We start from the raw sequence: 27,573 nt of genomic DNA, 5'->3' as shown, positions 1-27,573 counted from the left end.
TATATGTATAATAATAGACAATTTCAACTACCCATTCCCAAATTTTCATCCTTCCTTTAATTTTTTTGAGGTTTTTGTAAAGTTTTGTGTTCCTTGATCGGGCTATTAGGTATGTTTTTACCCTTAGGTTTATGTTCAGTATGACTGGTTACTCATTCTTCGAAGTAAAACAACAGGCACATGAGAGAGATAATTGGACAGAAATAGTCAAACAAATTACATGACACGACTACATCCTTACGAAGGAGAAAAGAGAGGAGACTCAACAGCAGCTATGTAACAAAGATCCACACCAAACTCAATCAAACCATGAGAGTTATTGAGAGTTATCAACGGATGTATTAAAAGTCGCTCCATGGCTCCCTGTCTTGAGTCATACTATACCTCCAGATATCCGCAGACAAGAGATTTCCCAAGGAAAAAAAATCATAATTGCAAAGCCCCAGCTACTGATACATATAGATATCCCATATCCAAAATATTGATTGCAGTAAAACGGTATCAATCTAGATTTCCTCAACTCTTTACGGCAAGACAACTACATGAGGAAGATTCCAGCGCATAAACGAATAGAATAGAAGAAATACTGGGAAATGGTAGCCCCACCACAGATAACAATAAACCAAAATGAGCGACTACAAGGTAGGGAATTAACCTGTTTTGAGTGGAAGACTCTAAACCTATAAGAACATCTCCTGGGCTGTGTTGAGAATCACTATTCAAATGAGGACTGAGCCAGATACAATCATGCGACTACGGAGAAATTCGCCAAACCATTGAGGACGATGTGATGGAAAGTCCCCTAACAGCGTACTCTGGTAGCATGATTGACTTCTTCCATACCACACATGCTGCACTGGACTGGATTAATGATCTCCACACAAAACTACAACTATGAGGAGCACTCATCTGCCTCTGAGGCATAATTTTATATTTTCAACATTATTTAGATACCTTATTTTTAACCAAACTTTTGAAATAACAATTTTTTATGAAAGTTAAATCAAAGTAATATAATACTCACAGCTTGTTCTTCAACCCATTGTTTGATCATAGCCAACTAAAAAAGAATGGAGATTATTACAGATTGATATTAATTTTTGTTTGATTATAACTGACTTACCTTGTCATTTACGGTTAGTTTATGTTCAGGTGTTGAAACTTCTGGACTTAATTCAAGGGTTGAAACTTCTGGTCTCAATTCAAGAGTTGAAACTTCGGGTCTAGCTTCAAGTGTTGCAATTGCTGGTCTGGCTTCTAGAGTTTGAACTTCAGGTCTTGCTTCTAAAGTTTGAATTTCTGGTAGGTGGGCTTCTAGAGTTTGAATTGATAGTGGTCGGGCTTCTAAAGTTTGAACTGCTGGTAGTTTAGCTTCTAGAGTTTGAACTGCAGGTTGAGCTTCTAGAGTTACTGGTCCAGCAGGCTACAAAAGTGTCAAGTTGATTTTAAAAATGTAAGTTTGAATATTGATATTAATGAAACCATTTATAGATAGATTAAAAAGAATTACTAGAGAAGCAATAAACTCAAAATTATTAATCAGGATAATCAACAAAATAAGGTCATAAAACATAATTATTTTTTATCTAAAGAAAGTACAGTGGAACCTCGATAAGTCGGATTAATCAGGACCGCGGCCGATCCGGGTTATAGAAAATCCGGGTTAGCCGGAGAATATGGTAAAAATTAATAAAATACATATAAATAATAAACAAATACACATTATAATTGCAAAAACATGAAATACATATGCATAGTACATCTAAATTACGTACAGTTGTTACAGTATTGTTTATTTCTTGGTAAAAAATTCAGTCAAAGTGGCAAAATGTATGTTTTGTCTGATGAAAATTGGTCCGGGTTAGCCGGACGTCCGGGTAGTCGGGGGCCGACTTATCGGGGTTCCACTGTAAGCTTCCTTGCACCCGTTCCAATACTTATGTCTTAAGACCTTTTTTTATTAGTTAGATATTATCTTTATTTTCTTTATTGAGGTATGTCAGTATATTTAACAAAATATAGGTGTATGCTTATGCTTATTGTACATTGCATAGTGCAACAGTGAGAATATTGCTGTACTCACTAACTGAAGTTAAATAAAAAAATGTATTTTTCAAAAAACATATTCCCGATACAACTAATACAAGACCTAACAGTTTTGTTGTTTTTCAATTTGTTCAAGCAAAATTGTAGATCTAATGAATGCTTACCACCATTACTTGCACATCTCTATTGTATCTGAACCCCTAAAAATACAAAAAAAACTTTAATAAGCAACATTGGATATTCATATTCAATATAAACGATGAATGAGTGATCTAAATGCCATGTAATGTAATGGGGATTGATATTAGTATGACTCAAGATAGATAAAATCATGTAAACATATTACTTAAAAACTAACAAATCAAAAAAGAAAATCTCCTAGTTTAAAAAGGAAGTAAAGACAAGATATGAACAAAAGAAGACTCTTTACAGTCAGTGGCCTAGCTGAAGATTCGGGGCCCCCCGCGACAATTTTTGTGGGCCCCCGTATTACAAACATAACGACAACTAATATCAGTATAATTACTAAACTATGTGTACATGACAATATTTGGCCTTTCTTTAATAAGCCTTCATCAGTTAGTGTTAATAAATTTTTTGGAAATAGACATGAAAACCTATTATACATGCTCTTAATGCAAAAAACCTCTTAGTAAGTTGTTGGCAATATTATGTATATCTAAATTTTCATTGAAAACATTAACTTCAAAACTGTTTTTTCTATTCTCCACTAGTATTAATAATACCCCACTATTCTGCTATTCCTGCAGCTTTTGCTAAAGTCTCGGAAAACGAATTTCTTATTTCTCGAAGATTATGACGCGTTTTTTCAAAAAATTAAAGGGCGACTGTTAAGTCTGCCGTTTCAGATTGCAAAAATTTGGATGTCAGATTAATAAAGTTAAGATTACTATTCTAGAGTGAATAGTAATCTTAACGGCAAATTCAAAATTATTCATATGCTCTTGTAATGTATTAGCTTCTAATCTTTCATCGTTTTTTTTTAGATAGCAATTAAATTTTCGTTAAAGATTTCATTATTTGTCGGAAAGCTCGAAGCAAAGCCATAATAGCATCATGTCTGGATGACCACAAGGTTTTACATAACCTTTTAAGTGTTGGCAAACGCGATGAATCCAAAGTCGCAATAATAGTACATAGTAGATCAGATCCCATCTTTTAATATTTGCACTAAAAAAATCATATAATCTCTTAATTATATCGTAAAAAAAAACAACTCCTGTACACCAGCAACGACATCATTCAACATTAGGTTCAGTTGTGGGATGCACAATGAACATAGGAAGCTGTTGTTTCAATGTCAGTTATGTGCCTTTTTACGCCTGAATATACACCACTCATAACGCTTGCTCCATCATACCCCTTTCCTCTGCAGTTGTGTACAGAAAGGTGCTTTGATTGTATAAATTTTAAAATTTCATTTACAAGACCTTCTGCACTTTGGTCTAATATGCGAATAAATCCCAAAAAACTTTATAAAATTATTTTCATCGCAAGTTATTTTTACATACGAAAAATAAACTAAGCTGATCGTTTTCTGAAATATCTTAAGGGGTGTCAAAAATTATTGAATTAAAACAACTTGTTTTAATTAAAATAATCAATTTATTTTTAGTTTCTTGAGCCAGCAAATTTATAAATTCGTTTTGTATTTGGGGGCTCAAGTAATTTGTTTTTAAGTTATTGTTATTATCGATTAATTTAGCTAAAACAGGATCATCTTTAGCTAGTACAAGAATCACAGACACAAAAATTATTTTTTTGGAATTTACTTATATCTAAACTACCAATATGTCCACGAAACGCTAAATTGCACCCGGAAAGAGTAAGAATCAGGTCAATTACCCGTCTCATTACTTCCTTCCAAATTCCCTATTTTGATGCTTATTAGTAAAATATGTTTTGATCGCCAATTTAAAAAAGTAAGTATTAAGCTTGAAGGCTTTAAGGGGCCCCGACGTTAGAGCCCGCAGGCCTGCGGGCCTGTCAGCTACGCCACTGTTTACAGTATAGAATACAACAAACACAGCAGGCATAAACCACTAAACGAATGCGAAATGAAAGAAATACTTTAGTCAGATAAATAAAAAGGGAACTTCTGAAAGCAGATGGAACACAACTTCTACAGAACACAACAGAGAATAATCAGAGGAAAAAAGAACAAAGAGGAACGAACTAATACAAATAAAAGACATTAAGAAGGAAACATGGGCAGACTACTTTCGATCCATAGCCTATTTTACCTCAAATCAGGCCCGAAGCACTACACACTTTTCGGGCCACTAAATATATTTAGTAATAATAATAATAAAAATATCATCAAATATCATCAAAGAGATTCATAACTGGAAATCTCCTGGACCAGACGGAGTTCAGAACTTCAGGCTTAAGAAGTTTTGGAGTATTCATGAGTGCTTATCAACATTAATTATTAATCATGTTATTTCTAACCCGCAGGAAATACCATCATTTCTAACTCAGCGAACCACTTATTTAATACCGAAGGATCAAAATAATACCCAAGATCCAGCCAAGTACCGCCCAATTACTTGTCTTCCAACTTTGTATAAATTGGTCACATCCTGTATAATCCGGCGTATCTTCCAACACTGTGCTCTAAACAATATCATAGAGCCTCAACCGAAAGGATGCGCTAAAGGTTCTATGGGTTGCAAAGAACAACTTATCATCGACTCAGTCATTTCTTACCAGGCATTCACCAAAAAAAGGAACCTCTTTACTGCCGTTATTGACTACAAAAAGGCCTTTGATTCAGTGCCGCATGAATGGCTTATAGATATATTAACAATATACAAAGTCGATGATAACATAGTGACTTTTTTAAGGCATATAATGACAAGTTGGAAGACTAAAATTCACCTCCAAATACCTGGTGAAAACAATATCGAAACGGAAAATATCGCAATCAACCGGGGCCTGTTTCAAGGAGACTCGCTGAGTCCATTGTGGTTCTGTTTGGCTATGAACCTATCACAGCTATTAAACTCCACTGACTCAGGTTTTAGCATTAAAAACAACAATACTGTAGTAGCGAAGTAGATGATTTGAAATTAATGGCTTCTACTCGAGATAATCTAGAACAGATGCTAAAAACAGTAGAAACATTCTCTAATGATATTAATATGCACTTTGGACTAGATAAGTGCCGCGTTTTAAATATAGTCAGAGGAAAGATACAGCCCGTTGGATTCGATATGCAAAATGGCCAGAACATCGAGGCCATGGATGAAAACGATATACAGTGGCGTACTGAGCATGGTTCCGCAGAACCAGGGCCCGGGCCCCAAAGGGGCCCGCTCTAACTCGATTTTTGCGTCTTTTTTTTCTAATTTGATGGGGACATTTTGAATTACACAAATACATAGTAGAAAATGTAACTGCTTAATAAATTTTTATTTTGGTGTAGTAGGTACCTACCTATTTATATATAAAAACGAAGGATACCTATTTATAAAAAAAATTCAAAACAAAATTTTTGAAGAAACATAGTGAACGCCTTTCTAAAGGTTCTGTACTCGCTTTTACCTGCACGTAATAAACCGAAGCCATGGTTTCAACACTTTGTTTAACCGTCTCGTCTGTACTTGCTAACCCAAACACTTGTATTAGCACGATCTATGAATTAAGTTGTAAACTACGAAGTTGTAAAATTTCGGAAATTTAGATATTCAATCCAAGTGTTGCTTAGTGTTATAAAAATAATCCCAAGACAATAGAGAGATTTTCGACCCTCTACTTTTTGATGTACGTTAAACGTAAAACTTTATACTTGCCATGCGCATTGAGCAATAAATAAGGGATAACGTGTTTACGTAAAATAGTTTTTGAATCCTTTCAGAAAATACGCATACAGACTAACGTTAATTGACATTAGGTAAAGGTAACCTATAAAATGGCAGTTGTGTGCTAAAACTTATTTTATTGAATTATTTGCCATAACGGAAGAAAATGTATTAAGACGTTCACCAAAGACAATTTACTACTTTAGGAACACAAAACATCCATCCTAAATTTAACAAGACAATTCAGTCAAGTGTTAGATTTCTCAAGAAATGATGTAATTTAGAATTATTCTACCAGGGTTGCCAAGCAGATTATATTCAATTATATAATATGTTTATTACCTGATAGTTTTTAAGAAAAACAAATTTTGATTACAATTTTATACATCGTTCTACTATGTTTTTTATTCTAGTTGTCTTTGGTTCAGCTCATATGACATTTTTTTCGTTTTTTTATGATTTAGATATATGACATTTGGCAACATTACAAATACGTTATCCCTTAATAACATGAACCTTATTTCTACCTAAATAAGGGATACCTTATCCGCTAATAAAGTAATACGTTATTTTTCTGTTAATGCGCATGAGCAGAATAACGTATAACGTTTAACGTTGATGAAATAAGGGGCCTAAAAACTCTCTAATAACTCGACGTTCGATGCTTCGTTTGTTCGAGATGAATTACGACACGAGTCGAAGGCATCATTATGCTCGTTGAATAATATTCTATTACATTTAATATATTTTATATTATTATGTTTTTAAACCAGGAGGTGTAATTCAAATTTACTGCTCCGTACTGTTTTTTTGTAATTGGTGCAACTTGAGGGAAGTTTACTCCACTGTTATGAAATTTTGACATTATTGGCATTTCATATGTTAATTAAGTTATATAGGAAATATTTTGTGTATTCTGAGTGATTCCTTTAATGTTTAGATTTTTAGTCTGGTTTTATACAAAAAGCAGTTGTTTTTTAGAACTCTTCAGCGACGTATTACTATAATAATATTTAGTTTAGTATCAAGGTATTCAGCATACAATGTGGTTTACCGTATACCGTCGGTCTTGTAGTGTAGCATCTAACTTTACGTTAGATGTTTAATTTTACTTCTAACTTCCAACCTTAATACAACTTTTGTGTAAAATAATTGATACAGTGTCTATTGACTTGGTGTAGCGCAAAACAGACAGCTCTTGCCTAGACATGGTGCTAAGTCAAATTATACTATGCTTTGTTTTTAAACCAGGAGGAGTAAATTAAAGAGACAGATTCACATCCAAGAAGGTCACCAGAAAAATCACCAAATACATCTTCTCTTTTGGTTGATCATGTCGGCTTTCGACGGTAATCCATATTATAATATATACCAATATTTATTTACTTTACTCTGATTATTGATATAATGTTATTAGATGTATAATATTTTTAGAGGTTTGCTTCCGACCAGATATACCTATCATTTATAGTATTCCACATTTTTTTGTGTTTGCACCAGCTTCATGAATTTTATTTTGATATGTCATTTTTGTTTTTTTTTTAATAAACTTTTAAGCGTATTTCTATAGTTTTTATAATCAACATTAAGAGCGTAGGCGCAAATATTTACGGATATATAGTCGGTTCGCTAAACTCAGACACAACTGGCTTGTGATTTTAGTAAGTAGTTTTGCCAATTTTGGTAAAATTGGCAAAAAATAATTACTAAATAGTTAGTAATTTTGCCAATTTTGGGAAAATTGACAAAAAAAATACCTATTAAATCACTAGCCAGTTGTGTCTGAGTTTAGCGAACCGACTATACCTACTTTTTCTTTCTTTACACAGCAAATTACGTGGGGTAAAATTCTTACTGATATGGAGATATAAACATTGGCTGACAATGGCATTGTCATGATTAACTTAGAGATGGCTTTTGAATGTTCTTGGATAACCGTTACATACTTGTATAATGGCTTAAATTATTAATTCAGTTAATTAATATGATCATTTTTTCACTAACTATGTATTCCGTGATTATAATAATTTATATAAAATAAAAACTAGTAATCGAGATAAGAGTAAAAGTGATTTTTTTAATAATACACTATTACTATGGAACGCTTAGATACATTTTGAACATCTTAACAACAAAATACTTGGATCACAGAATTTATCCCGGTGTATTCTCTGCTTGGATCTTCCATAAATAATAAACAATTAACAACTTTTTATTAATTTCACATCTTAAGTCAATTATTGATCTAATACACCATCAATATTATTTAATAAACAACTTAAAATATTGTTGAAGCCGTGTCAGTGTCAAATATTTAGTAAGCTTGTTTGTCAATGTCTTGTCACCACATTCTGTTCAACCATGATACAATGCTGTTCAACTGAGTGCGTTGTATGACAAAGATAGCGAATGTTCGATTTGGAAAATATCACCACAGGCATGGTGTCCATTTTTTACGAATCCTTAAAAAACTAGTTAATATTTTTGAAAAATTTAGACTCAGAATGAAGGACTACATTATTTCCGAGGGCCGAAAAATCCCTTAGAATAAATAAAAAATTTCTTTTGAATGAGACATTTCAAAAAAAAATCACCCTAAATTTTCTCTTTTTTTCACCCCTGTAATTATTAAAATAGACATTAAAGAAGTTTTCAGGGACTTTGGGCCCTCGGCAATAACGTAATCTTTCATTCTGCGTTTAAATCTTTTAAAAATACTTATTAATTTTCTCAGTATTCGAAAAAAATTAATGCATTTAAAATGCATTGGAGCCGAACTTTGCGCCTATTCCTTTAAGTGTTGGCGACCATTGCTTTATTAATTTCTTTTTAAGAAAATCTCGTTGCTTGATTAAATCTATCAACCCCACTGATATCCAAGGTTTTATTTTTGCTAATTTTTTATTTAAGCTTTTTATCTCCCTAGGGCGGGGTTTGTATGTAATTATTTAACTTATTTATAAATGTATCACAAAATAATTTGAGAATCCATTTTGTTGATATAAATTGCATTTCAATCTTCATTTCTTAAAAGCTGTTTTAGTTTTCCGATATTAAGGTATTTAATTATATCTGGAGATTTAGATGTAGAAAATTTTTGAGTTTCATTATTTATAAATACAGCTGGAGTAAAGTGATCAGCCATGTCAGTATGAAAAAGGATAGGATTAATATTAATTTACTGTTTTAAATTAGTTTGAATTTTTACAAAAATATGATGATTTATATTTAATGTTCATTAAAAACTTTTGATATACAATGTGTGTTTTTATTGTTCAGGGGCCCGCATCCCAACTGGAACCAGGGCCCGCTGATCTATCAGTACGCTACTGACGATATATACAGATATCTTGGAGTAAAGCAGGCGCGGAAAATTGACCATAAGCAAATGTCAACTGAGATAACTACTGAGTTTATACGAAGGATAAAACAGCTGCTTCGTTCACAGCTTAACAGTAAAAATTTGTTTAAGGCACTAAACACCTACGCTTGTTCCGCGCTTAGCTATTCATTTGTTATTGTTAAGTGGTCAAAAACAGATATAGAAAATCTTCAGCGAATACTACGAACACACCTCACAAAGGCACAAAAACACCATCCTAAAAGTGCAGTAGAAAGAACGACATTACCACGGAATCTAGGAGGAAGAGGACTTATGGATATAGGTGAGCAATTAGATAAACAAATTGCTAATTTAAGAACTTATTTTCAGATGCAAGCTGAGACATCTAGTCTACGTCGCGCTATTTGCGCAGTAGATGACACAACACCGATCAAACTGAGGGAACCAGAAATGCGTGTAAACCACCTCACTAAAGACGAAAAAATGCGCGCCTGACTGGATAAACCTCTGCACGGGCGACATCCCAATGAGGTCAGCCAAGACTATGTCGACTACAGCGTCGAACTTTTGGTTGACATCAGGAAAGATGTTTCCTGAAACGGAGAGTTCATTACTGGCCATTCAGGATCAGGTTATACCAACCAGAAATTACCTGAAATATATCATCAAAGACCCTCAGGTTCAAAACGACAGATGCCGATACGGATGTCAAGCCCAAGAAACAAACAACGATACCTAACAACAATAATCTACGTAAAAATTTACTGAAAAGATCGCCAAGTACAGAGATCTGGAAATTCAAATACGAAGGTAATGGCAGTGGCGGCCCGTGAGGTAGTGCCATAGAGCCATGGCACTACCTTGCTAACTATCCATAAACATATTTTTTATCTTCAAAACTTTTTAATTCCTATTAATTTTTTTGTGTGTATTTCTTTTGAGCTTCATAAATTATATAAAATATGGCAACTATGGGCGCCATACAATCCCTGCCGACAGCGGAGAGTATTCGACAGGAGAATCTCCTTCGCGCCGAAGTCAGTACTGACACGAGTAAAGAGAGAAAAATTTTACGAGCATTATATGTAAGTGACAGAGAAAGAGCTATATTGGACTATTAGTATACCTTAACATTAGAATCTCTGTGCCAGGCACGAGGGTATGAAGCCAGGTCTATTTATTTTGAGTTTCTTTACGTGCTGGTTTGTCGCTTTTATTATGTATATTTTCTGTTAAAAAGTTTTTGTATTTATAATTAAACTTTTAGTGCATCATGATCGTGGGTATTTTGATAATATTTTGATTATTTCTTAAGTTTAATTTATTAATTGACAATAAAGATTAGTATTTTAAAAAATTTTTTTTTGGTTTTTCGCTAGAAAAAAAAACTACAAATGTTATAAGGTGTTGTGGAGCTTTCGAGTTAGCTTTAAGAGGTCACGATGAAAAAGAAAATTCAGAAAATAGAGGCATATTTAAGGAGCTGGTCAATTTTAGCGCCGAATTAGACAACGACTTAAAGGTTCATATTATTCAAAGTACCAGATCTTTCAAAGGTCTACCTTCTCCGGACATTTAGTTGCTTCTAATTTATTTATGTCGGAGAAGTTTTCTGCTTCTAAGCATCAGTTCTCCGAATCATTTCTTAATGAACCATGGAGACAATTTTAATTTTTAAGCAAAACTCGGTTTAAAACTGAATTAGAAGTAGGTACTGTATTAGCGAGACGAATTAAGTACTACCTCTGGGGCTGTTTCGCTATCGGTTTTATTGTTGAGGGAAGGTTTAAAAAGCACATTTGAAGAAACTATTAAACTTTTAAGTATTTTAGTTACCATTCCTATATCAACATCTGAAGCAGAACGCTGTTTTTCGATGTTTACATCGAAACCTAGTGCTTTAGGTATGCTATCTGCAGAAAAGCATTTTGTAAATTGTATTGATAATTTTAATTATAAAGTCATTGAAAACTTTGCAACCAAAAAATAGAAGAATGAACTTCATATATCCTAAACTTTAAAAGTGACATTACAAAAATTTGTGCATGTGTGTGAATAATGAAATAGTATTATTTTTATAAATTGGTAAATAGAGACTAAATCGTAATAACAATTTTCAAGCACTATCACCAGTAAATGCTGGTGGTAGGTTAAGAGGTTTTTATTATTAATTAATTTACGGAACTGTTTTGATCAATGTTGGACAATTGCTTGGCACCTCAGATCAATAAACTAAAGATATGTACATAAGATAAAAGTATCCGCGCATATTTTTTTTTTAGTTTTTGTTGTCAGTATACCTTTTTTTGACAATATCGTGAATCCGCCACTAAAAATTTTGGCGGCTGCCCGAGTTGTGGCACTACCTTCTTAAAGTGGTACGAGCCGCCACTGGGTAATGGAGAATGCAAAGTACCCAGACGATACCGATTATTATGCCTACTACTGGAGTCATTCCGAAGACCCTCCTCGAAAGCATAAAAAAGCTGGGTCTGAATGAACATCTTTATAAGACCATGCAGAAAGCTGTACTACACGCGACGGCCAGAAGTGTACGAAAGTTTTTGGGAGATACACCTGCATACCAAGTCACCTAGGGCTCGATAACATTGAAAGAGTCCCACCAGAGCTCAATCCTTTTGATACCGTAGGTATCTGGGATGAGTCAATTTTCCCCTTAGAGGGAGTGTGAGCCGTATGGCTAAAAAATAAAAATAATAATGTTACACAAAAAATTTTTGGTGATCTTTCCGGGTCCCATTAAAATGCAGGCCCGAGGCAGGTGCGTCACGGGCCTAGTGGGAAAATAGGCCCTGTTTCGATCCCTATGTGCTGAATGTGACGATAATTTATTTATTTATTTAGCGTATGGCTTAAGTATATCACAGAATATATTTAGATTTATGCATTATACAATGCATCACAAACAGATGTCCAATTTTTTTATATATTCGATTGGCCCTTCGGTTGCCATTACAAAGTCGATAGGGTCGCCTGTGTATGCTCTGCGTGGGCAGTCCTGAACAATGTGACTGATCGTCTGTCTTGCAGCGCCGCAGTCACAAGAAGGCGAGGGGAGTTTACCCCATCTGTGGAGGGAGTCGGCGCATCTTCCACAGTTTGTTCGAATTCGATTAAGGGCTGCCCAAATCTTACGGGGACGTTCAAATTCGCCAGGTTTCCCTATGATGTCCGGTAGACTATGGTAATGCGGATCTGTCCTACTTTCCCAATCTTCTCTCCATCGGGTATTTAAGTCAAAGTTGGATTGCTGCAGCGCTTGAGCAGATTGTAGAGGGGGTAACCTGGATCGGAGACGGTTTCCAAGAATATCGGGGATGTCGTTGTGGACTAGAAGCTGGCGACTGTCCATTATTTTGTTATATTCTTTAACCAATGCATGTTCGCGGCGTAGGTTGGGTGGTGCTATATTACTAAGGGTAGGTAGCCACATTGTAGGGGTGGGCTTAATTGTGCCTGTTATCATACGCATAGTACGGTTTAGTTGGGTGTCGACCAGGTGGGTATGCCTGCTATTTAGCCACACTGGAGCACAGTATTCTGCCACCGGATATATCAGGCCAAGAGCAGAGGATCTTAATGTTGATGCTGTGGACCCCCATGTAGTGCCGCAGAGTTTCTGTATTATATTGTTGCGTGTTTTCAATTTTGCTGCTGTTTTCGTCAGGTGTTCTCTGACTGTGAGCGTTCTGTCTAGAGTAACCCCTAGGTATTTCGGGTATTTATTGTGTTTTAACAGCTTGTTATTAAAATGCACTCGCAATTCTCTGTTTGACAACTTGTTGTTTAGATGAAAAGCTGATACTTCAGTTTTTGTAGTACTTGGCTGTAGTCTCCATTTCTTAAGGTATTCGCTGAGGATGGATAAGTCATTCGTGAGAGTAATTTCTGTAGTTTCTAAAGATTGGTGGCTTGTTGCAAGGGTCCAGTCGTCAGCATATCCAAACTTCCGAGATTCGGTTTCAGGCATGTCAGCAATATAGAGGCTGAAAAGTAAAGGGGCAAGGACAGAACCCTGTGGAAGACCATTGTTAAGTTTCATCTGTCTACTCGTCTCCTTTCCCATTATATCCTGGAAGGCTCTGTTGGTCAGCATGTTGTCAATGAGGTTAATTATCTTTCTGCAGGGGATAATGCGGGCCAGTTTATATATTAATCCCTGTCTCCAAACAGTATCATATGCTGCTGTTAGATCTATAAATACTGTTGCTGTCTTTTGTTTCTTTTGAAAACTAGCTTCTATAAAAGTTGTTAATGACAGCACTTGGTCCGTACAGCTTCGATGAGGGCGGAAGCCAGCTTGTTCAATGGGGACATTTTCTAGTATCCTGTGACTAATTCTGTTGAGGAGAAGCTTTTCTAATAGTTTATATACCATGCTGAGTAGAGCTATGGGGCGGTAGTTTTCTGGCTTATCGTTTGATTTGCCCGGTTTCGGAATTGCAATTATCTTTGTTCGCTTAAGTGAGAAAGGAATGTTACCTGACTGAAGTATATCATTAAAGAACATTGCAAGCCACTGTTTCGTGTATGCACCACTGTGTATCAAGAACTCTGGATGGATACCATCAAAGCCAGGTGCTTTACCTGATTTCATTTCTTTCAGCGCATGTGTGATTTCAGAAATAAGTATTCTTGCTGAATATTCGGAGTTCGTTCTGTTCATTTGTTTTAATGCCCTTAAGTCTCTTTTCACGTTGGTAGTATGTGTTCGATCTCGTGGAGCTCTGGATAGAGATACTATATGGGAGGCAACCTTGTTAGGAGACATTTTAGACTCTCTGGATTCCAGCTGGTTAGCTCCTCCAATTTTCCGCAACAAGGACCATGCCTGTTTCGACAGTCTTTATCCATTTTTGGCGTCTAGCTGTATCGATGTTGTGTAAAAGCTCATCGGCTATTTCTCGGTCACCACTTTCGAGAAACTTCGTGTATAAATCTTCACATGTTTCAGTCCATCCAGGCACATATTCTTTGCGATACCCCCTAGGGATGGTTTTTTTGGCAGTGCTTATTCCTGCGCCCACAAACCTCTCATAATGTTTGCTGGTTGGGGGGACCCAGCTCAAGGTCCGGTCTAGTTGTTCAGAGAACTTCTTCCAGTTTGCTTTTCTAAGATTCCACCTGGGTCGAGGATATGATCTAATTATTGGAATTGATATTCCGATGGTGATAAGCACCGGACGATGTTGAGTATGTGGGGTGGGAAGTCTGCAAGGACACTTCTCGCAGTTGTTAGTGGTCTGTCATCGGTATCTTTTGAGACAAAACATAGGTCTGGGTTATATTCTTTTCTCCATGCAGCTGATTTAAATGTTCCTCTGTCTTTGGAATCAAAAACTAGATATGTGTTTTGCTCTTCGGACCATTCTACTAGTGCCTCCCCATTTTCATCATTCGTGGTGTACTTCCACATTTCGTGGTGGCTGTTGAAGTCGCCGATGTATATAGTAGGATGTGGATGAGTCTTTAGCACTTCTGGGTTCCATGTAGTGGCTGGAGGTTTGTATATGTTAACTACGGTAATATCTCCGATCTTGGTGACTACTTCATGTATATTATTGTCATTGGAAGCAGAAAGTAGGAAACCATTTTCTATATTGCAGCGAATGTAGGTTGCGACGCCGTAATGTTTATCATAGGTGGCTCCCAGTAAATCGTAGCCAGGTATCTTTCCCCTTAAATCAAGCTGGACTTTGTCTTCAGTATGGGTCTCTTGTATGGCAACCAGGTCAATGTCGTTATCGTGTAGGATTTTTTGCAACACTTGGCATTTTGCCTGGCTTATGCCTTCGATGTTAAGGTGACGATAATAAAACACCAACACCAGAAGTGACAAAAAACGAAGATGTAAACATTGCAGAGGGAGAGATAAAGGAAGCATTAAGGAAATAGAAAATCACCAGGAGAAGACAGAATACCGAATCAGCTTCTTAAGTACGGAGGACCAGATCTGACCAAACAACTATTAAAACAAATCCCAAAAATTAATAGAACAAAACAGAATACCACAAGAATGGAGATCAAGTGTCCTAATACCTCTCTTCAAAAAGATAGACAAATTGGTCCCTCTGAGAACTTCAGAGAAATTAATTTATTAAACACAACACTAAAATTAACAACCAAAGTGGTAATAAATAAACTGAATGAAATTATAGCACTAAAAAAAGAAAAACTTTAAAAAGGATTTAAGTCGTTAACACCATGCACCGACGCTATATTTATAATGAAACAAGTGCAAGAAAAATCATTATAATACAATAAACCGCCGTATTCATGTTTCGCGGACCTTAAGAAGGCATTTGACAGGGTCAATTTAAAGGACCGTATCCACTAAGTGTATGAGCGTAAGAGCGACGGATCTAAGAATAATCAACACGATAGAAAATATTTATCAGAATAACACAATGAAATACGAGAAGATCTAACTGATACAATTGAAGCTGGTTATGGAGTAAGACGGGGGATTCTCTAAGTGCTCTATTATTCAACCTGATCATAGATGAAATAATAAAAAAAGTAAGAACTAATAAGATTACCAAATGGGAGAAAAACAAACCTAAAATAATCTGCTATGCAGGGCATGCAGGCGATGCAATACTATCACAATCTCTCAACCGTCAGAGAATGTAACAAGTTAATTTCCCCAAAAAAGGCAAAATGCATGGTTATAATAGCAAATCCAACAAGATGTAAATTGGAGCTGGAGGGTTAGATAATAGAACACGTGATGGAGTTTAAATATCTAGGCATGTCACTATTTAGCTATGGAAAGCTCTAAACGGATGTGAAAGATCAAGTGAATAGAGCAAACAGAGCAACAGGGTGCCTGAATGAAATAATATGGAGAAACAAAACTACCGGGAAAGATCGATGGTAAGACACTATGGGACAGGGCTAGAAGTACAGATATTCGAGGGAAATGCAAGGAGGAGAACATTAGGAATTCGATAAGAGATAGAACAGTAGAATGGAACGATCACATAAGCCAAATCTCAACAAATGGAGTAGTATAGACAGCGATAGGCTGTTGCCCCATAGGAAGACGATCAGTGGGAAGACCACGAAAATGATGACCAACTTGCTGAAGGTACATTGAAAACAGACAGAGTCATGTCTATAAATAAAGAAGAAGAAGAAGAAGAGCTACACAATTATTAGTAAGACAATCATTTTTGTGTAGTGTGTGTATTTAGTAAATGCCTTTGTAATTAAATAAAGTTGGCTTCATGGTCTTTACAATAATACCAAAATTTTTTCTGGTCTTCTTTAATATTACATAATTATATGAAGGGCAGGTCACGTGCCTCGAATGACAGATAACAGATTGACAAATAGGATACTGGAATGGAGACCAAGAGATGATTGCCTACCGAAGCAGAGGTCGTCCCCCAACACGTTGGACTGATGATATAAAACGTTGTCATAGGAATTGGGAAGAGGCACATGCAGTGCCGGTTTATCCATTGGGCGCTTGGGGCGGACGCCCAGGGGCCCGAAGTGACCTTTCCTTTTATTGATAAGAAATTAAAATCCGCTAAATAATCAAGGTACATATTTTTTTAAATAGAGAAAAAGACTACGAAATTCCTGCGATTTTGAAATGGTCTGATTTTAAGACTGATAACTTTATAAGAACAGTGATAAGCTTTAAACCAAGGAGTACTTCCGTGTAAATGTCTGAAGCTGGAGATAAAGCTTGTTATAGAAGATTGCATGAAAGCAAATTTTATAGAGTAAAACCCAATGGAGGCAAAGAGGTGAGAGATTGGCCAATATACGACGCTGCTTGGCTAATATAAGTGTTAAAGCTGTTTATTGTTACCCGTGCAAATTATTATCAATAAAAAAAAGAGGATTTAGATAGAAACCAACTGGAAACATTTGTATAGTTTACTCAAATCTCATGAAGAAAACCATCTGAACTCTTCTTCTTCAAGTGCCGTCTCCTAATCGGAGGTTGGATATTATCATCACTATCTTTACTCTATCCACCGCTGCTCTAAAGAGTTCTATAGAACTGCATCTAAACCAGTCCCTTAAATTCTTTAACCATGACACTCTCCTTCTTCCTATACTCCTTCCGCCTCTTATCTTTCCCTGTATTATCAGTCTTAGCATTTCATATCGCGGTCCCCTCATTACGTGTCCTAGATATTGTAACTTTCTTATTTTTATTGTGTTTATTATTTCGCATTCTTTACCCATTTCTCGCAGTACTTCCGTGTTCGTTTTCCTCTGTGTCCATGCTATTCTAAGCATTCTTCTGTAACACCACATTTCAAATGACTGTAGCTTATTTATGTGTTCTTGCTTTAATGTCCAGCTTTCAAGTCCATATTGTAGTATCGAGAACACGTAGCATCTCAAAGCTCTTGCTCTCAGTTCTAAGCTAAGGTCTTTGTTGCAGAGAACTGTTTTCATTTTTACAAACGCATTTCTTGCTATTTCTATCCTGGTCCTTATTTCTGTTGTTTGATCATTTTTCTCTGAAATCCAGGTTCCTAGGTATTTGTATTTATCAACCCTTTCTATCGGTACATTTCCCAAATGTATGCTTGTTTGTATGTTTGTTTTCTTAGTTATTATCATGTATTTGGTCTTTTTTATATTCATTTTTAGTCCATATTCTTTACAGAAATTGTTTGTTTTGTTCAGTAGTAGTTGGAGTTGTTCAGCAGAGCTTGCTATAATCACGGTGTCATCTGCATATCTTATGTTGTTAATAGATCTTCCGTTAATTATTATTCCTTCACTTTGAGATAGCAATGCTTCTTCAAAAATGGCTTCACTATATGCATTAAAGAGTAATGGAGACATAATACATCCCTGCCGAACTCCTCTCCTGATTTTAATTTCTGGACTGGGTTCGTTATCTATTACAATTTGTGCTCTTTGATTCCAGTAAAGCTTTGTTATTATTCGTAAGTCCCTTTTGCCTATGTTTTTTGTCTTTAGAATTTGGACTAATTTTTCATGTCTTACTTTGTCAAAAGCCTTCTCAAATCTGAACTCTATGGTTACATTAATAACAAGATCATCAGTTAGATGGAGTTAGATGGATCACCAGTAAAGGTCCTAAGAAGAGTTGTTATAGTCTTACCAAAGTTACCAGTTAGCTATATATCTGACCAAATTTGCATTGAATTCCTGGAAGTGATGAAAACAAAACTTTTGACGCTGTAAATGCTTTATTTAAAAACTACGGATCCATCAAGTCCAACATTCCAGTTAAGCAATAATAGAGACAAAAAATCAACAGTTAGAAGTGATGCTAAGGCACTTCAGAATAAAATGGATACCTTTGAGACAGCTCTATTGACACTGATTTGGGCAAGAATTTTAAAACGGGTGAATGCAACAAGCAAAACGTTAGAAACTGTGGACTTAGAATTAATGACATTTCAGCTTTGTTGGAGACGTAAGGAATAAATTAAGCGAAATTGCATTAGAAGCCAAAAATATTTGAAAGTGAAACAATTTTAAAAGGGCAAGAAAGATTCAGAATTAAAATACAAGATCTTTTAAAGAGAATATAATGCTAAAAAGACATTACATCAGCTGTTAGATGTTTTTTTACTCCAAATAAAGAAGAAGTCAAGATGTAAATTAATATTTTATACGAGATATATAAAAGAGTTATTAATGAAACCAAAGAGAACTTTCATAATGAAATTACTCATTTTATAACGTTATGTAAAAATTTGAAAAAACATTATTTGAAAATTTGATGTCATCCAAGATGTAAAGGCAACTTTTTCTAATTTTTAGCTTTATTGCAAGTTTATAAGTCAAATTTGGATCAAGAAACCCTAGACGCATTATCACTATTGTATTACAGAAGGACAGAAGCACACAAGACCTAATATTCACATTAAGACAAGTAAGTGAGAAGGTAATCAAGAAGAATAGAGAGATACATTTGTGCTTCATTGACCTGGAAAAGGCGTTTGACAGAATCCGAAGGAAGGACGTATGGAAGTCACTAAAAGAAAGGGGAGTCGACTGACATATAATAGAAGTAATAAAGGATATGTACAAAAATAATACAAATTCAGTAAGAACCAATAACGAGGAATCCAGAGAATTTACTACAAGTCAAGGCGTCACACAGGGATGCGTGCTGAGTCCACTGATATTCTCAGTGGTACTGGATGAAGCGATAAAGAAAGCCAAGAGAAGAATGAGAAAACTAACATTAGGATACTGGCAAATGAAACGGACTCAACTATCGGAGCTACTATTTGCAGACGACATGGTATTGATCGCAGAAAACAGAGAAGACTTACAAAACAATCTTTAAATCCTAGAAGAAGAACTATCAAACATAAATATGAAAATTAATACAGAGAAAACAAAAACAATGATAATTTCAAATACGAGGAAGACACACGCAATAGAATTAGACGGGAAACAACTAGAGCAAGTGAAATATTTTAAATACCTAGGAGTAATAATCGAATCAAATGGTAAACAAGACATGGAAATAAACGAGAGAATGGGACGAACAGGAAGCTTATTTAACGCTATGAAAACAACATTTTTGGGGAAAAAAAGAGATACCGGAGAAAGTAAAAACGGCAGTCGTTAAATCAGTAGTTAGACCAACAATTATGTATAGCAGCGAGACATGGACATTGACGGGGATACAAAAATCCAGAGTCAATGTTATGGAAATGAGGCTCCTGAGGAAAATAGCAAACAGAAACAGGACAGACAAAATACGAAATGAAACAATTAGACAAAACCTAATACTAGAACCAATCAATGCAAAAATAGTGGAGGGACAACTTAGATGGTTCGGGCACGTATGTAGAATGTCGAACGAGAGGTTGACAAAACGAGTGTTCGAAACTAGAGTGAAGGGGAAAAAGAGGAAGACCAAGAGTTATGTGGGTAGATGAAATCAGGAAAGAAGTCGAGAAGAAGGGATTGACATTGGAAAGTGCAAGAAACCTAACGCAAGATCGGAAAGCATGGAGACTACAATGCCAAACTTAACTCCACCAGCCTTACACCTAAAGGTAGAAAGGCTTAGGACTAAGTAAGTAAGTATTATAGAAAATAAAGAACTGGAGCGACTGAATTTTGATAGTATTAATATGGCAGTTTGCGAATGCTAAGTGAAGAAAAAAAAATGAGCTAATTTTTGTCTTATTATGTATTCTTTAGAATATGTTTTTTTTGTTTCTCATGTGTTATTTTGTAGAACTATCTGTTTTTTAATATTTTTAAATGTATATTTTGAAATATTTATTACATTTGCTATTTTTTTTGTTTGTTTCAAAAAATTTATTGTATGGACTTTACAATAAACGACGAATAGCAATGAAGGGGGCCCCTAAATCTCCAGTGCCCAGGGCCCGAAGTTAGGTTAAACCGGCACTGGGCACAAGATCGAAACAAATGGAAAATTATGAGGAAAATCTATGTCCAGCAGTGGACAGCGAAGATTGAATGATGATAGTGGACAATATGAAACAAATAATATATGTAGTTTATAATATGTTAAACCATGCTTACCGCCCGGAATCCGGCTGATGATTGGAAACCAATAGCAAACAATAAAGTGAACACTGCTAACTTATTCATTTTGTAACAGAGGATTGATGTCAACTGTAACAGTTTCCAAGATAAAGCTCTTTTTATGTTTTTGCTTTATCAGATAATAAAACTTCACACAGATTGTAAAGTATTAATTAATTAATACCGTTAGATATTCGTCCAGATATTTTTCATTTGATAAGGTCTTTCGATAACATTTTTGCTTTTCTAAATTGATAATGGTCTCACGTTGACTAAAAATAATAAATTATCAGATTATACATGATTTTATAACATCTATTATTAGTGAAGTCACTGAAGGTGGATATGAGCTATTACCTCCGATTTCGTTGAACCTCCATCGATTTGCTGGAAAATTGGTGAGTGGTTAGAGGATATCTCAAGGAACAAAGGTGGGGTGGGTGCCAGCCCTACTCAAGGGTGAAAATTATTTTATAAAAAATAATCCCATAATTCGATAGAGGGACAAATTCTAAACAAAATTTGTTATTAAAGTTATTAAAATAAATCAAAACTTTTTGAGTTATTAAATATCAAATATTTTAATTTTTCGTGAGAAAAATGCATGTTTTTAACCGATTTTTCATAAGTAACTCAAAAACTATAGGTTTTTATAAAAAAATTATGATTACCAAAATTCAAGCTAATTTAAAATGAAATAAACCGCTTCCTAAAAAATACTTTTGATGGGCGCGTTCATCAGATGCAAACGTTGGCAATCAGTTTGCGCTTTATGCTTCTGAACGACTTGCTAATGGTAGGGGAGCCCAAGCGGGGATTTTTGCAGTTACTCGAGCGCATCAGATTATCATATGGGGAGAAACCTGGTACCCTGTAGATGTACCTCTACCATATATTGGCTCTTAACACAGGGGAGTTCGTTAAGGGGGGTCCGAAAAACAAAATCTACCCTTAAAAAAAGTCGAAATTGTCAGATTAAGATAAGGTAAGTTAAGTACATGCAAAATAGTGTATATTTAAAAAATCTGACGATTTGAGCCAGGCGTAAGGAATTGGGCGAGTCCCAAAGTTTCACAAGAAAAAAGCGAATATTTCGCGAAATGAATGACAGATCGAAAAACTAAAAAATATGTGCTCAATATTTTTTAAAAATCTATCGAATGATACCAAACACGAGTTCCCACTGAGAGGGGTGGGGGTAAATTTAATATTTTAAATACGAATCCCACGATATTTCGCGAAATGAACATCAGATCGAAAAACTGTAAAATACACTTATTCAATATTTTTAAAAAATCTATCGAATGCCACCAAACACGACCTCCCACCGAGGTGGCGTGGGGGGTTACTTTAAAATCTTAAATGGGAACCCTCATTTTTTATTGCAGATTTGGATTCCTTACGTAAAAATAAGTAACATTTATTCGAAATATTTTTCCGAATTATGGATAGATGACTTTATAATCGGAAAAAACCATTGTTGGAAATGGAAAATTAAATTAAAAAATGGCAAGCGCCCACTAAAATGGAGAACTTTACTTAACTTTTTTTGGTTTTAGGACCTACTTTTCACAACCCAATAGGTCCCCAAAGCGCTCGAGTGACTGCACATTTAGCATACTTTGCTCCCCTACCATAACGTCAAACATGTTTGGAAAGCGGTCGCCATTTTTGCAAACATAAAATATTTAAGTTGAACTTTGCAAACGTGTTGAATATTGAAAAAATATGGCGGGAATTTAAATTGTATATATTGTAGAATATATTGATAAGGGTTATATATTAAATAAAGGCTACTGAAGACATTCTGCTACGTTATTATCTATTAAATACATTTTCTTTTTTCCTTTAATAAAGAAAATAAATTCAAAAACGTATTTATTGAGAAAATTTATTTTAGGTTACATTCAAACCAAGCAAGCAAAATGTCAAATTTTAACCTAAACAACCAACCGTTCAGCTCGCTGTCAACAAGTTTAGAATCAAAGCGCAAACATTTGTGAATGTGTTTGCATCTGGTGAACGCAGTCAATGTTAACTAAAAGTGCGTTATAGGTAATTGAATGTATATTTTTTTCGGCGAGTACGCAAGTCTAATAGACGGAGAGCTAGAGGCGAGAAATCATCGTCATAAGTAATATGGAGTTTGGCATGTGAAATGTGTCCATTGTATATTGATAACTATGACCCCTTTCAGGCTGACACCTCAGTGGATACAGGAAGTAGCAATAAGGGATGAAAGGGGAAAGTTGGTGCAGTTATTAAATGTTTTCACCTTCTATTTTGTTAAACCTCCATCGATTTGCATGAAAATTGGTGAGTAGTTAGAGCATAACTCAAGAAACATAACTGATATGGTGCCAACGTGCGCTTTTACCCTGGGGGTGGATGCCACCCCTTCTCGGGGATGAAAACTATTTTATTAAAAATAACCCCACTAATCGATATCTTGAAGAGGTTTTTCAACCTCTGCCCTCTGTCAGTGCTGAAGAAGATGATTCTATCTATGAAAGTCTAGCAACAATCCAACAGCCAAGTGAGCAAATGAAACCAGTAACAAAAAGAGATGTAAAAAATACTATTCAATATAGATTAAAAACCAAAAAAGCTCCTGGCTATGACCTTATAACAGGAACTATCTTAAAAGAGTTACCAGATAAAGGTGTAATTATGATAACACAACTATTCAACTTCGCAATAAGGCTGAAAATTGTACCAACGCAATGGAAAATTGCTGATATAATAATGATCCATAAACATGGTAAACCACCTCACGAACATACCTCTTATCGTCCTATTAGTCTCTTACCGGTACTAGCTAAACTATTTGAGAAGCTATTAGCGACCAGGCTAATGAAGATAATAACTGATAAAAATCTTTTTCCGGATCACCAGTTTGGTTTCAGAGAGAAGCATTCAACAATAGAACAAGTTCATAGAGTCGTTGATATAGTAAATAAAACTTTTGAAGAAAAAAAGTACTGTTCTGCACTTTTTCTTGACGTCAGTCAGGCTTTTGATAAAGTCTGGCATGAAGGGTTGCTCTTCAAAATAAAAATGAACGTTCCTGATTCAATGTTTACTATACTAAAATCATATTTAGAAGAAAGGCACTACCGTGTCAAGCATGAAGCAGATACATCGAAAATCTACCCTATACGATCTGGAGTCCCTCAAGGTAGTGTTCTGGGTCCTATATTATATTTAATATTTACACACGACATACCAACAAACGAAAATGTAACGACTACAACATTCGCAGATGACACAGCTATGTTAGTCACAGATGAAAATCCCGCAACAGCTACCGAATCTCTTCAAAGGCATATTAGGAACATTGAAAAGTGGACAAAGAAATGGCGAATAAAGATCAATGAATCAAAATCACAACATATCATATTTACAAAATGTCGTAAAATATCGCCTAATATAGAAATAAATAACAAAGCAATTGCACAAGCCGAAAGCGTTAAATACCTTGGTATGCACCTGGACAAAACTTTGACATGGAGAACACATATATGGAAAAAGCGCCAACAGTTAAATTTAAAATTTCGTAAACATTATTGGATACTGGGCAGAACATCGAAGTTGTCTATACGTAACAAACTGTTGGTATACAATACAATACTCAAACCGGTCTGGACCTATGGGATCCAGCTATGGGGTACAGCAGCAAAATCCAACATATCCATAATGGAAAGATTGCAATCCAAAGTGTTACGCTCTATAACAGACGCCCCATGGTTCGTGTCAAACAAAGACATTTATTGTGATCTAGAAGTACCTACGATCAGTGAAGTGATAGTTCAGTGCAGTGTTCGGTACATAAAACGCCTAGAAAGCCATCCAAATGCCCTGGCAATAAACTTGCTTGATAATAGTCAACAAACTCACAGACTAAAACGTAAAAATCCACTGGACCTTATTTATAAATAAGTTTTATACCTCACCGTAATTGTGTTTATATTTTAGATATATGTATTGTTTGTAAATGTAAAATGTATGTGTGTATGTAGCATATTATCGGAATGTCATGTTTGTTCCATACTAGAGGTCCAGTCATTGGACTGACCTCTCTAACGTCAATTCTTTTTTATTTCAAACCCCAAAGACGCTTATTGTTAGAATTTTTATAACTAACAGATTGCTGAATAAACGTTTCAAAAAAAAAAAAAAAAACTAATCGATAGAGGGACAAATTTTAAGCAAAATTTGTTAATTTTAAGCAAAATTTGTTACTTCTAATTATTAAAATAAATCAATACTTTTTGAGTTATTAAAGATCAAAGATTTGAATTTTTCCTGAAATAAATGCATGATGTAAAGCGGTTTTTCGTGAATAATTCAAAAACTATAAGTGTTATCAAAATAGTTATGATTACAAAAATTGAAGATAATAAAAAATTAAGGAGATTTATTATTCGAAAAACCTTTGAGAATTAATAAAAAGTGAGTTAAAGGTGATGGAATATATATTTTTTTCGGCTAGTACCCAAATCTAAGTATTCAAGCTCAAATAACGGGAAAACGGTGCATTTTATAAAATATATTTACTGAACACTTGTCAAAGTACTCAAGAATACCTATCAAGTGAGCTCCAGATGAAGTTTATAACATCAAAGCTAAGCAAGTGATGATGAAAATAAGAGAACCCTTTCGAGTTTTTAGGAAAAAGTGAAAATTAAAACATACGCTATTTATATATTTATTTTGAAATTTGTTAACAGAATAGTTTTTAAATGAATTTCGGGAATGAAGTTAGGATTATAATTTATTATCAAGTTCGTTTTATTACAATTTAAATATAACAAGTTAAAAATGCGAGCATTATTATAACGAAAACTTTGTTTTTTATGTATTTAAATTCCTAATATGGAAAATTGCTATTATGAAAAGTTGTTTAGAATTAAAAATTATGTTTAATGTGAAATTATATCCTACTATTTAAATATTGTGAGCTATAAAGGCACTTTACTGAGCGAATTTCTTGAGCGAAATTCATATTTTTTACACATCGACTAAAATCGATACAATTTTATATAATCTTATGTTTATGATTGCATCTTGGATTTTAGACCGTGCAGATCTTTTTATGAAGAATAATTTTTGTTCATAAAATTAATAATAATTATGATTGGTAGGTATCTCTAATTTGAGAAAAAAATTAAATATTTTCTTTTTATTAGAAGAATGTAGATAATAGTTACATTATTATAATAATTATTAATTATTTAATTATAATAATAACAACTATTGCATATATTAGAACACAGTTTTTAATTCCAAACAATTTTTCGTAGTAACAATAATTTACAACAGTGTGAAAAAAAGGTACTTTATTCTTGAGCGAAATTAATATTTTTTAAAATACCTCCTATAATATAGATAAAATTTGCTATCTGATGATTGAATCGTAGGTTTTAGACGATGCAGAACTTTTTATGAATTATAACTTTATTTCGTAAAATTAAAAATAAAAAAGTGTCCCGTAATATATGTGTCCAACTTAAGTTGACACACTGTATATTATACAATATAATATACATAATACATAAATCATTGGGTAGATAGCACCAAAAATTTGTAACCTGCCATTTAACATTACTTACATTAAAATTAATAAGTAATATTTATTTATTTGATATTTCAATTCTTTTACAGTTTATATGAAGTAATATATTTTTGAAATAATATGAAATTTTCATTAACATTTTTACGTACAGTGTCTCCATTGTAGAATTATCTCGCTCTCTAAAATTGCTAAAAAATCATAAATTGCTGTCCCGAGATGCAACTTGTTTTGAGGTCGGTTATCTCGAAGATGGTTTGAGATATCGAAATGTCGTTTTCAGATTTGGATTCAGAAGACAAAACTACATTGACATCGGTACATAAGCTCCAGATATTGCAGGGGTGGCAACGCAGGAACGAACGAACGGACTTTGCGAATTTATAAACGAAATCAAAATTTTCGTTGAAAATACTATTTATTTTTCACTTTCGCTGTCACATTCACTAAAATCGCTAACATAATTATTTTCATCACTTTCGCTATTATGACTGTCATCATCAGCTTGCTCATCATCCATCTCATCGTCTGTTTCATTCTCAAAAATAATATCTCTAACAATCTCTGGCATTTGAGGCCCTTAAAACCATTTGAATTTATATGTGTTATCTTCAGCATAGTCCAGAAAGCCACTGCGCATTCGCTAGGAAAAATACTCTAATTCGGATTTTTTGCAAAATCTTACTCAAAAAGGACTCCTTTTAACAAATTTGCATGTTGCCAGGACCAAAAGGTGGTCAAAAATTTTTTAAACGTTATTTTTTTGTTTTTTTCCTAAAATTATTTTTTTTGCATGGAACCAAGTTTTTTTAGGTTTTTTGGATCATTTCAAACAGAAAAGGTATTTACTGACTTTTCTCTAAAGTTGATAGTTTTTAACATATAAGCGATTACAAATTGAAAAATTGCGAAATCGGCCATTTTTAACCCTCAAAAACTATGTGAAAAACTGAAAATTTGAATGTTGCCAAGGTAGGTAGATATTCTTTAAACATCGATTGATGAAATCCCGAAGAGTTTTTTGCAATGCAATATTCAAAACTCCTCTGTTTTTTAATTGCTAATCAAGCGTGCGCGACACTATTTTCCACCGACAGTATGGTGCAAATGAAAGGAATAAATTCGTTATTTCGTAAACCGGCGGCTTTAAGGAAAAATCCCGAAACAGTTCGATTTTTATTAGTAAGTTATGATATTGTGGCATATATGGTATACTAGTGACGTCATCCGTCTGGGCGTGA

General features: G+C 34.5%; 1 protein-coding gene across 2 annotated transcripts in view; it reads right to left on the bottom strand.

Moving 5' to 3' along the window:
- LOC114333577 (uncharacterized) overlaps positions 1-20,876 on the bottom strand; it is a 44,849-nt gene extending 23,973 nt beyond the window's left edge. For both annotated transcript variants that reach the window (XM_028283471.2, XM_028283472.1), the window contains exons 1-4: positions 20,758-20,876; positions 2,211-2,246; positions 1,124-1,423; positions 1,025-1,060 (exon numbers count right to left, since the gene is read on the bottom strand). In XM_028283471.2, the coding sequence (XP_028139272.1) occupies positions 1,025-1,060; positions 1,124-1,423; positions 2,211-2,246; positions 20,758-20,826 (441 nt within the window). In that variant the 5' untranslated portion in view covers positions 20,827-20,876. The remainder of the gene's footprint in view (positions 1-1,024; positions 1,061-1,123; positions 1,424-2,210; positions 2,247-20,757) is intronic.
- Between the last annotated feature and the right edge of the window lie 6,697 nt (positions 20,877-27,573).

Source organism: Diabrotica virgifera, chromosome 2, assembly GCF_917563875.1.
Source record: "Diabrotica virgifera virgifera chromosome 2, PGI_DIABVI_V3a".
NCBI lineage: Eukaryota > Metazoa > Arthropoda > Insecta > Coleoptera > Chrysomelidae > Diabrotica > Diabrotica virgifera.
The sequence above is the reverse complement of the archived record's forward strand: the minus strand, read 5'-3'. Positions and strand labels throughout refer to the sequence as shown.